Below are 12,474 nucleotides of genomic sequence, written 5' to 3'. Positions count from 1 at the left end.
AACAAAACCAGCACTTTCAGCTCTGATAAAGATGATTGTAAAACTCTTTCAAACAGCAATTCTGACAAAGAAATGAATATCCAGTCAAAAGACATGAGCAAAGTTTCAATTGCACTTGGAAATCATTTGAAATTTGAGCAAAATTCAACAAAATACCATAAATTTGGAGTAAAACAGCAAGAGACACTTTCAGGAAATGAATGCAGTGTAGACAAAGTTTTTGATTCAGAAGATATTCAGACGATCTGTAAAAATGCCTTGAATTTTCTTTTGATGAGGATTCAGTCTGAATCACAACAAACTGTTGTAAATAACAATGACAGTTGTGGAAATGAAAATGAATCTTGTTCTGTAAATAACCTGGGACTTCATGCTGTGGTAGCAGAGAACTGTGAAAGTATTAACTTGACTGACACAATGAAGGAAGACAGTTCAGAGCGTACGAAATTCACAGCTCTAAAGAAAAAATGTTCTGAGGAAAAACAGAACTGTACAGAAAAGGATCATTTAACAGACAGATTTAGCTTAAGAAATATAGATTTGGAAACAAATAAAAATTGTGAAACCATTAAAAAACAATATCAAGAACATTCTTTGCAACAGCTCTTTTCAGCATACGCTGAAAATGCTATTGATGATTCAACGGATGAAAGTATTGCGCCAATTAAATATCCATCTCCAAAGAGACTTCTTAAGGACAGATCAACCATTAAATTAGATACAGTAGCTTTTGAACAGTACTTGCACAGTAAATGGACAGAACAAGACAGCCCAATATTTGAAGAACATGAAACATCTGATAGTGCTGATAATCATCTGCAAGAATGTGTGAGTAAAGAACCAGATACAGATGAAGACCAGCTGAAATCATCTTCACAACTATTCCAGAGAAGAAAAGTTTTGACAAATGCTTTAAATGAGGACTTAATTGAAATGAAAAGAAAACAGCAAACCAGTCTGTTAAAAAGGGCTATAGTACAGCATTTGAAGTGGAATGAAAAAAAGGTACAAAATCATAAAACCTCTGTCCAAATTGATGCTCAGCATGATAAAAATAATGAAAAAGTTGAAAAACTGAAGTACACTTCTGACTGGTTAAACGAGAACATGAAGAAAGCAAACAACTTAATTTTAGATAGGAAAAAGAAAACTTCAAAACCGAAATTGAAAAACTACCCTGTTATCAGTTTCGAGGCCATTCATTCCAATGAAATTGAAGATGAAAAAAGCAGTGAAACATTAACAGAAGCAAGTAGCGAAAAGCTTGCAATATCTGAAGATGAACCTGAAAATGTTGACACAGACATCAACCAACATTCCAACAACATCACTCTGGCTTCTTCTAACTCATCTGATACATCTGACTCGTCATCAACATCATCATCATCAGATGATGACAGTGGGTCAGAATCTTCATCTTCAATATCATCTTTATCCTCCTCCACAGCAAGCACTTCCAACTTGTCGGACTGTAAATCAGAAAGTAGAACAAGGAAGTCTTTGACTAGAAAAAGGAAAACTATGTACAGAAGCAGCAGCTGTAGTTCTACCAAAAGTTTTTCAACTACCACACAAGACACAGATGATGTAAGGAGAAGAGCCAAGAGGAGATATGTTTCTGGTCAACCGGCAGTCAACAATGAAACCACACTTGGTTATAAAAGAACTGCAAACATGAATGATGAAGTAAACGCAGATGGTCCTAGATTCATCAAGCATCAAAGCAGATGGAATAGATACCAAACCTTTAAAAAATACAAAGATTGGAAACAAAGACGAACTTCTAGGTCATTTTCAGCAAATCACAGATCAGAAAGGTCCAAAAGTGAATCAGATTCCTGTCGATCTTCTAGTTCAAAAGTATCTGTAAGAAGAAGGCATTGGTCAGATAAAGAAAAAATGTACAGGAAAGATTTAAGTGAAATTGAATGGAGAAGACAGCAAGATCAACTTTGTCAAAAACAAAACAAAACCGTGAACAGAAGATTACAAGCTCTGCAGAGCTCTTTTATAAAAGAAGGTGGCAAACGCTTGTACAGGAGTGATTCAGAAAGCAGTTGTCATTCTAATTCAAGTCAAATATCAGGCCTGGGAGGTGGAAAGCACAAGCTGAAGTATGCAAAACTTGATGGGCAGTCTCATATGCAGCGAAAGAGGGAAGCTAGTTCCCTGTCATCAGATTCAGACAGCTTTTATTGGCACACACACAGACGTATCACTAGTGCCAGGACGATTGATTACCCTGTGGTACAGAAGATTGTGCTTCTTGAGACACCAATCCTTGCAGACATCCCAATAGGTAAAATATGTTAATGTAATTATTTATTATCCCTTGCTAAACCAGTTATGATGGAAGTCTATACCGGTAGATTTGGCATTGTCTGTTTGTTCAAAGCTATTCCTATATAATTACTGGACAGAAAGGAAAACAAATTATGTCAAATTTGTTTTACCATTGTGCACTAGTGCATGCTCAAGATTCGCCTGTAACAAGAGTAATTGCCCTTTAATTGATGGGGGGGGGGAGCTTTCCCATACTGAGCCTTACTTATGACATATCTGAATAACTAGAGTACATTGGTGCAAGCGCAAGATTTGTCGAGATCACGTCGGGAACACAAGTCCGCAAGATTTGTCGAGATCACGTCAGGAACACCAGTCCGAGCAAACAGCTATACAGTCAGTCACTGAATAAATTACTTTGAACCTCACAAATGTTGAGTCAAGCAGGAAAACAGAGTCCTCCAAGTTTTAAGATTGAATGAAAATAATGACCCTTATTTCAAGCTGCCTTTAAACCAAGTTCCAATGAAATAATGGAAAATAATGACCCTAATGTGATGAAAAATGAATAAAGAATGTCTGAATAATATAATGGTCATCATGATCATGTCATGTCTGAATGGTAAAATGGTCCTCACTTTAAAGCTTAATAATACAATGGCCTTCACTTCAAACTTGAATTAGAGAAGAGTAGACCCCTTAAGTTTCAATGATAAAATGACTTGCATGCCATGTCTGAATGTTGTAATGGCTGTCAAGATATAGTGAGCCTTTTGAGCTCAAATCTAAAGCTTTTTTATAATGCAAAACTACTTTTTCTTAGTCTCATTTAAATAATGGCCCTCTTATAGATTATGTGCAATAATATTTTCAGATAACTTTGAGGACCTACTGGAGGACATGGACCGGCTGTATTCACGGAGGAGTACATGGCAGCTCCACCTGCTGTCCAGCCAACTGAGCACTATCAGGAATACACAGCAGTGAGTAGTGAAGTATTTGTATTGCTCTGAAATACTAGTATAAGGTGCCCCACTCCTTTGGTTTATATAGAGACCTTGCAGCCGGTCTGTTTTGTTTTCAAAGAATAAGGAAGAGGCATTGTTATAGGCTGACAACGTTGGTGTATTAGCATTGCCATGCAAGAACTTTATTATTGACCTTGACAGCTGTTCAAGATATTCACATGATACTAAGTTCGGGTAAACATGATACCTGTTAAAATATGCATGTGTTTATCAAGGCCTAGAACTTAAGTTATGTTTTTCACATAAATATAAGTATTGCTTTAACCTGTTGGTAAACTGAGAAAAACTTTTGAGCATTGTTATTTATCCCATTAAAACTGCACTCTCAGATTGTCAGTTTTGACACTTTTTAAAATATTTGTCTTAGAATCGGCTGATTTTGGCATCAATGTCTTAAATACAATCATATTTGATAACTCAAAAAAGAACAGATCCAAGTTGTATGGTAAACTGCAGAAAATTTCGTTTTTCTTAAAGCGTGATTAACACTTTTAGCCATAAAACATCAATTTTTGAACGTAAATATGATAAACTGAGATCTTTTTTCAGCTATCTTATATCACTGGTTTCCAGATGCAAAAAATGGCTCATACAAAGAAAAAAAACACTAAAATAGTAAATATTGATAAATCTGTGCAGCTTTGATGATTAAAAAAAGTAAAGAGAAGACTGAAATTTATATGATTCAAAAAAATGTCTTCTAAAATTGCGTCATGTATTTTAACAAGTGTTTAAATAATAAATATGAATATTTTCAGGGAGAAGGAGTCTTTATTGCAATGTCAAGAGTACCGAGATATCGTACGGGTGATTGAAGACGTCGGTATAACTTCAGTAGATCAGTACGCTGAATTGCTTAAATGCCGGAGAAGAACAGCTGAACTGCCCAATAAATACCCGGGAATACCACTAGTGATTTATATTCTGAACTGTAAGTTTAAAGTGACACTCATACTTAAAATCAATACATACAAATGTATGACAAACATAAATTTTGAATGACAAACCTTGAACTACTTACTTTAAATAATGCATTTATGGAAAATATTAATTACTGATAACCGAATTGTGTCTGTTGTTTGGAAGCTGAATACGCACAAATATTAAATGACTGGTGAGTCCTTTCAGATTTACAGTAATCAACTATCGTCTCATAAAATAATAAAATACCGTTTTTTTCTGCACCTTTCTTTCAAATTAAACACAGTATTATTTATAAGAACCATTGTTTTCCATATTTATTAATCCTTTTTGATAAATTAAAACAATTGTTTTCATTGTGGTACATCAGATTTGGGAGTAAGAGTGCATCTTCAATGAACCGTGAGTGAGTGTTCCACTTATAGCAGCATGTAAACTGTCCCACTTTTGACCTAGCTAAGTTTTATTTTACCATGGTAGTGTGTGTGTGTGTGTGTGTGTGTGTCTGTATGGTCAGTGATCATAGATTTGAGCCTCAAAAGATGCACAGTATGCAATTTGTGCAGTTTGTTATATAGGCTTAAGATATTGTTACCAAAAATTGTGTACCAATGTTGTGTATCAGCTTTAAATTTAGTGTGTGGCTTGGAAACTTGTTAAACAAGGTGTTGCTGTCAGACAATTGTGAGAATACTCCGTTTTTATGGCTGAAAGTGTTAGCAGAAAAATGAGTTTTTTTGGTACTTTTCCAAATAATTGAGATCTGTTCTATTGTGAATCATCTTATATGGTTGAATGCAGCTTTAAATTGTATTAACACTGAACATCCTTGTAAACATTGAACTCTGCTTTAGTAATTTGTTCTACTTTATTTTGTTTAAACATTAGTCTGAATCTTCTACTTGATTTCAGCCCTGAAGGGTGATGGTGAACCTTGCAGAACTGGAGGAATTGTGAAGACCAACCTAGAGGCGTTTGTAGAGCGTTTCCTCACATCCATGTAAGAGCTCTTGCATTTCTCGGGGCAGACTACTGTGAGAGAATACAGTGTCAGACTACAGTGTGAGATTATAATGTCAGACTACAGTGAGAGATTACAATGTCAGACTACAGTGTGAGATTATAATGCCAGACTAAAGTGTCGTACTACAATGTCAGACTACAGTGTGAGATTATAATGTCAGACTACAATGCCAGACTACAGTGTGAGATTATAATGTCAGACTACAATGCCAGACTAAAGTGTCAGACAACATTGTCATACTACTGTGTCAGACAACAATGTCAGACTACAGTGTGAGATTTAATGTCAGACTACAATGCCAGACTAAAGTGTCAGACTACAGTGTGAGATTATAATTTCAGACTACAATGCCAGACTAAAGTGTCAGACAACAATGCCAGACTAAAGTGTCAGACTACAGTGTGAGATTATAATGCCAGACTACAGTGTCAGACTACAGTGTGAGATTATAATGTCAGACTACAATGCAAGACTACAGTGTGAGATTATAATGTCAGACTACAATGTCAGACTACAGGGTGAGATTATAATGTCAGACTACAATGCCAGACTAAAGTGTCAGACAACAATGTCCGACTACAATGCCAGACTTCAGTGTAAGATTACAGTTTCAGACTAGTCAGACTACAGTGACTTATATCAGAAGGAAAATAATTCTGCTGAATCATATAAAAGATTAAATGTCTGACCTTGAATGTCAAAGGAAGTAGCTGAAATGTTATATAGTGTTGTGCTTACAAAGGGCGATAACTGTGCTGTATTCAGTATTTGTGTTGCAATAAGACATTTTTAGTTGTTCACCGAAAACAATCTACTTACAAATGTGATCCACCGTACAAGAACAAAATTTGAACTGAATCTCCTAGTTTGGTCATTGCACTCATAACCTCCCATGGAGGGCCATTGATATGTAAATATTTTGTTTATATACAAGGGAAATTACATAATTTTTAATATATGCTATTTTGTTAATCAGTATTATCATGTACATATTAATACAACAACCAGCTTTTGCTTTTACATGTATTTTATGCTGAAATGTTATAGTGCTTTTGGTGTTTTTGTAGCTTAACTGTGCAATTTTATCTGTGTCAGTATTATAAGCTTTTAAACAACAGAGTTATACAATCATTAGCTGTTTGTACAAGTTTGACTTTTTTAAAATTGAAGTAAATAGATCATGTATGTATAAAGATTATTTTGAATAACACAGATCTATTTCAATTGGTTTGAAAGTAGCTGAAAAATTGCTCGAAATTGGAGGAGCCCCCACAAAGGGTTTCAAATAGTCAGCAATAAAGTAGCCGTAAAGTAACTTATTGTCAAGTATTTCGAGCTGACACTAATTTTCGAGTGTTTTGGGCTGACACTAATTTTTGAGTGTTTCGGGCTTACACTAATAGTCGAGTGTTTCAGGCTGGCACTTATTGTCCAGTGTTTCAGGCTGGCATTATTGTCCAGTGTTTCAGGCTGACATTATTGTCCAGTGTTTCAGGCTGGCACTTATTGTCCAGTGTTTCAGGCTGGCATTATTGTCCAGTGTTTCAGGCTGGCATTATTGTCCAGTGTTTCAGGCTGGCATTATTGTCCAGTGTTACAGGCTGGCATTATTGTCCAGTGTTTCAGGCTGGCATTATTGTCCAGTGTTTCAGGCTGACATTATTGTCCAGTGTTTCAGGCTGGCATTATTGTCCAGTGTTTCAGGCTGACATTATTGTCCAGTGTTTCAGGCTGGCATTATTGTCCTGTGTTTCGGGCTGGCACTTATTGTCCAGTGTTTCAGGCTGACATTATTGTCCAGTGTTTCAGGCTGGCATTATTGTCCTGTGTTTCGGGCTGGCACTTATTGTCCAGTGTTTCAGGCTGGCATTATTGTCCAGTGTTTCAGGCTGACATTATTGTCCAGTGTTTCAGGCTGGCATTATTGTCCTGTGTTTCAGGCTGGCATTATTGTCCTGTGTTTCGGGCTGACACTTACTGTCAAGTATTTCGGGCTGACACTTTCTGTCAAGTATTTCGGGCTGACACTTATTGTCAAGGTTTTTTTTTTTACCTGACTACCCCCTGATATCATTCTTTTTGATATGGATATCATTTCATGTCATCCGATTGTTAATCACTATCAATAATGTTAACAAATCAAGTTTTTTGTCTTTTTTTAGCAAATCATACATGTAATTAATTGCTGATGCGGATTCAGCCATGGAAAAATATTTCCATGGCTGCTATGTACATATTTGTTATCTATCTTAGTGCTGTGCATAATTGTTTGATTTTTAAATGTAGCTAAATGAATGTTTTATTTTGCCTATACAATGTCTATGATTATGCTTTGAACTGTTATTTGAATAAATTATATCTTTAACATGTTTGTTTGATTGACAACAACGAAAGTTTACTAGTAATGGAAAGGATTGTTCGTGGACTAGTATTGTAATATTTTACTAGAAATGGAAAATGAGTGCCTCCAGAAGTTTGGAAATATAAGATTTTAAGATTTCTGTCGTTAAATATATTCACAAATGCCGCTTCCAACATACGTAGTATTTTGAAATTATTTGTACATAATTAGAATCTCTGTGCATTTCATGAAAAAAAAATGAAGCAGGCCCCGCCATTACTCAAGGAGACTGAATCAATCTTGCTTGTTATCAACCTTGTCCGAGTTACTGTTGATATAAACATTATAAATGAGTTGACTAATGAAGAGTGATAGGAACTATTCGATTTTGAAACCTTCTGTATCATAAAATGAGGCCACTTTTGTCGTCGACCTTATCCCAAGATTTAGTGCGATAATGATGTAGATTTTTCGTTGTCCGTCCATATGTCCGGGCCATTCCTATATAACCAAATATATATATGAAACTGATGTCAAGATTGTCTAGCCATAGTGTGCCAGTGAACGCATAAGCTACGGTATTCAGCGGACAAAGTTAATCGTGAAAATACATAGTGGTTGCCGAAGCGATCTGGAATTGTCAAAGATAGTACACCCATAAACTTTCAGTGTTTGTTAAGGTATGTACTTGTATACGAACTACTCTTGCAAGAGACCGGACAATTTTGTTCAAATATTAGCAAGGGTTATAAAAAAGAATAAGTAGCGATCTGGCTAACTCTCGAACTTGTCCGAGATGTCGAGATATGTTTGAGATAAGAGTGCGGACAAGTTAGTGGACATCTTGTGCTTTATTCAGTAATTTTTCAAGCGTTAACACGAATCTTATAGAACAAAGTTTGTTCCGTTTAAACAGTTCACACTTTAATTATGCCCCCCTTCGAAGAAGAAGGTATATTGCTTTGCACATGTCGGTCGGTCCGTCGGTAGACCAAAGCTTGTCTGAATGATAATTCAACAATTCCTGGACGGATGGTCATCACACTTGACATGAAGGTTGGGCTTGACCAGTAGACAACCTTTATTGATTTTATGGTTCAAAGGTCAATGTCACAGTGACCTTTGATGGTAAAAGGTTGTCAAAGCTTCTCTGAGTGATATCTCAACAATGCCTGGACCGATGATCATCAAACTTGACATAGAGGCTGGGCATGACCAGTAGCTGATCCCAATTGATTTAAAGAGTCATCGGGTTAAAGGTCAAGGTTATAGTGACCTTGAATGCGAAAAGTTTGAATGAGTGATAACTTGACCATGTTTGCACCCATGGCCCTCAAAGTTGATTTGGGGATTGGGTTTTACCAGTATATGACCCCTTTTGATTTTAGGGGTCATCAGGTGAAAGGCTAAGGTCACAGTGACATTGAACGCAAAAAAGCTTGTCTGTGTGATAACAGGACAATGCATGCACCCATGGCCTTCAAACTTGCCATTTAGGTTGGGAGTGACCAGTTGATGACCCCCATGGATTATGAGGTCATAAAGTCAAAGGTCAACTGAAGGTCATAACTCATAATCATCATTAACAGCTGCTAAAAAAAGAAGATACATTTTTATCTGCAAATATAAGTCATCATCTGAACATGATTAAAACCGTACCTAGTATCCTCACACTTTGAATGATAATAATCTTAAAACTGCCTCAAAGGCATCTAATGGCAATGGCAAATCAGCTGTCATTTCGGTCCATGCATATTTCATTCAATTGTCCAAATAATCCTGACAACATGGCGCTCAGAGGGGGGGGGGGGGTGCATAATGCATAAACAGCGATCGTTCATAGAGTTCGGCTTATCAATAAAAGCAGATGAGAGTTGTCTAGTGGTAAAGGTGTTCGCCTTTCACCCAAGAGGATTTGGGTTTGATCCCCACCAGGATGAGAATGGTCTATTGGTAAAGATGCACGCCTCTCATTCAAGAGGTTGTGGGTTCCATACAAACCATGGTGTACTTTTTCATGATCTCCCAAAATTGACACCAGTACTGGTTTCTGCCCAGGAAACGGATTCGAGCGTGATTCTCTAAGCTATCAGCTTGTGTCACAATCGAGCTAAATATCATGATATCAGTATAAACTAAATAACAAAATAACTGTCTGAATGCCTAAAATACAATGAAATAGCATTTGAGCTGTAACTTGTATGCTGATGCTCGACTTTTCGAAAAATAACTTAATAGTGCTATTCTTCTCACACCGGCGTCGCTGTCATTTTAAGTTTTACAGCAAGCCGTATCAAGAAACGTTCATTCAATTGGCTATAACAAGTGTTCAGGGCCTTCAATAAAAAGTAAGTTGGACAACTCTTTATGACTAAAAGAGTGTAGCCCCTGATTGACTATGAAAGTTTGGTAAACGTTTTTCTTCAAGTACGGACATTTGGTCATTTCTTAAAAATCGTGTATGCAATTTACAGATCACATGACCTTAATGATCAGGTACATGAGATAACCAAGTTACATTACTCTGATTGAATAACTATATGGATCCGTTTTTTTACTTTGTTTGGTTGAATTGTTTCGCCATGTTTGAAATTTTGGTCGAATATCTAAAACCGTTTTGCAATTTATTTATCAATATGTTGATTACTAACACAGGTTCTTGCCCTTTGTTGAGATGTTGATAATTTGTTTCACGCATGATAGTGAGTTATATAAATCGTACACAAAGCGGCGTAAAAGTCGAGTCTTACTGTCAGCCCTTGTTTCTGTCTGAGATCAGGTTACCGAGCTGCAGTTGTGGCATTAATTGATAAAACAACTAAATCTACAGGGACAGGACCAGTAGCCAACTTTTTAACGAAGACCCTGTTTGACTAAGGTCCAACATATACTGAAAAACAAAACGCGCACAACCAGTGGGTCCAACGTGTTTTTGTTTGCCAAAACTCAAGTAATTTAAAAGGAAATGCTTGATGTGGAACAAAATGGCGGATTTCGAAAATAAATGGTGTTTTGGGAGAATATTTTGACCTGGTAAGTAAGTTATATATACTTTTCTCACAATGTAAACACGCCTACCCAGAGGCAACACGTGCAAGCTTTGTGAAAACCGCCATTTTGTTCCGATTCCAACATACCCTCACTTAAGTTTCGGCAAACACAAAATACGTTGAACCCCTGTTATCGTACAAACAACACAGATATACCACATATTAGAAGAGTCTATTTTGTCATATTTATTTTAGGTGTATTTTTGACAATGGCAACACAGACAGACCACAAATTGGTAGAGTCCATTTTATCAAGTTTATTTCATGTGTAGTTTTGTTTGGACAATGGTGCAACACAGACAGACCACAAATTGGTAGAGTCCATTTTATCAAGTTTATTTCAGGTGTATTTTTTGATAATGGCGCAACACAGACAGACCACAAATTGGTATAGTCCATTTTATCAATTTTATTTCAGGTGTATTTTTTTTTGACAATGGTGCAACACTGACAGACCACAAATTGGAAGAGATTATTTTATTAAGTTTATTTCAAGTGTATTTTTTAGCAATGGTGCAACACAGACAGACCACAAATTGGAAGAGTCTATTTTATTAAGTTTATTTCAAGTGTATTTTTTGGCAATGGTGTAACACAGACAGACCACAAATTGGAAGAGTCTATTTTATTAAGTTTATTTCAAGTGTATTTTTTGGCAATGGTGCAACACAGACAGACCACAAATTGGAAGAGTCTATTTTAATAAGTTTATTTCAAGTGTATTTTTTGGCAATGGTGCAACACAGACAGACCACAAATTGGAAGAGTCTACTTTATTAAGTTTATTTCAGGTGTATTTTTTTGACAATGGTGCAACACGGACAGACCACAAATTGGTAGAGTCCATTTTATCAATTTTATTTCAGGTGTATTTTTTTGACAATGGTGCAACACAGACAGACCACAAATTGGAAGAGTCTATTTTAACAAATTTATTGCAGGTGTATTTTTTGACAATGGTGACATTTTCGAGTCAATTTTTATTTACACTAAGGTATCTAGTATAAACAAGTAATCTACATAAACATTTTTTCATACCTAAAATACAATTACAAATTTACATAATTGAGTATTTGTGTCCATAACAAAATTAAAGAGTTAAACTTGCAATAGCTCGGTCGTGCGCCAAAATACCTTCCAGAAATAACAGAACTTGCAGCAATTCCTACCCACTTTGATATCGAGTAGGACAGCACTAACAACAAACAATGACAGTAAATAATGGTGAGTTTTATTTGTATTCACCATATAAGCTAGTCAATATAGTATTCCGTGGTCAAACACAATCCTTCACAAACTTTTTGTGTATATTGCGCTATAATTTAAATTTGTCTTAAAGCTGTAAAAAGTCCTCACCCGGCATTTCAAACTGCAGACATTTAATACTCGCTTACAATTTTAGTTTACCGATGATCCGCATTTAGAACACTACTCAAAATTTGCGGTGTTTACAGGGGCGGTACGCCCATAACAGGCATATTATTAATCAAGGCCCGTGTTTGTTAATTTTAAAACTATTGACTATCGTTTAGGTCATGCATTCAACTCAAAGCATTAACTGATAAATTCTGTCTAGTTTTGTTTGTTTTCAGTAAAAAATATTTGTTAAATGACAATTGCGCAGTATATTAACCATTTAAACAAATGAATGACATTTAAAAAAAACTCCATAACTTCAATTTATAGTGCTTAATTTAAAAGGCTTCTCTCCGTTCCTATTTGTTTTCGTTTTCCCGTACTTGCCTGCTGGGTTGAGGACTTTTTTCAGAATTACTTAAGTCACTTTAATAGCAGCACGAGGGAGTGCTCAGATCTTGTGAAGAAAAT

General features: G+C 36.0%; 2 protein-coding genes across 2 annotated transcripts in view; one reads left to right on the top strand and one right to left on the bottom strand.

Annotated features, from left to right (window-relative positions):
- The first annotated feature begins 1,791 nt into the window (after window positions 1-1,791).
- LOC128216772 (uncharacterized) lies at window positions 1,792-5,398 on the top strand. The gene is made up of 4 exons (XM_052923435.1): window positions 1,792-2,299; window positions 3,158-3,266; window positions 4,070-4,242; window positions 5,145-5,398. Exons 1-4 carry the CDS (start codon window positions 1,900-1,902, stop codon window positions 5,234-5,236), a joined length of 774 nt encoding a protein of 257 aa, XP_052779395.1. The 5' UTR covers window positions 1,792-1,899; the 3' UTR covers window positions 5,237-5,398.
- Window positions 5,399-11,564: 6,166 nt separating this feature from the next.
- Window positions 11,565-12,474, bottom strand: part of LOC128216885 (coadhesin-like) — a gene marked incomplete in the record, with an annotated part of 33,033 nt that continues 32,123 nt past the window's right edge. The window contains 1 exon segment of the mRNA XM_052923585.1: window positions 11,565-12,459.

Source organism: Mya arenaria, chromosome 14, assembly GCF_026914265.1.
Source record: "Mya arenaria isolate MELC-2E11 chromosome 14, ASM2691426v1".
Lineage (NCBI taxonomy): Eukaryota > Metazoa > Mollusca > Bivalvia > Myida > Myidae > Mya > Mya arenaria.
Note: the sequence above shows the minus strand (reverse complement) of the source record. Positions and strands in the feature narration are given on the sequence as shown.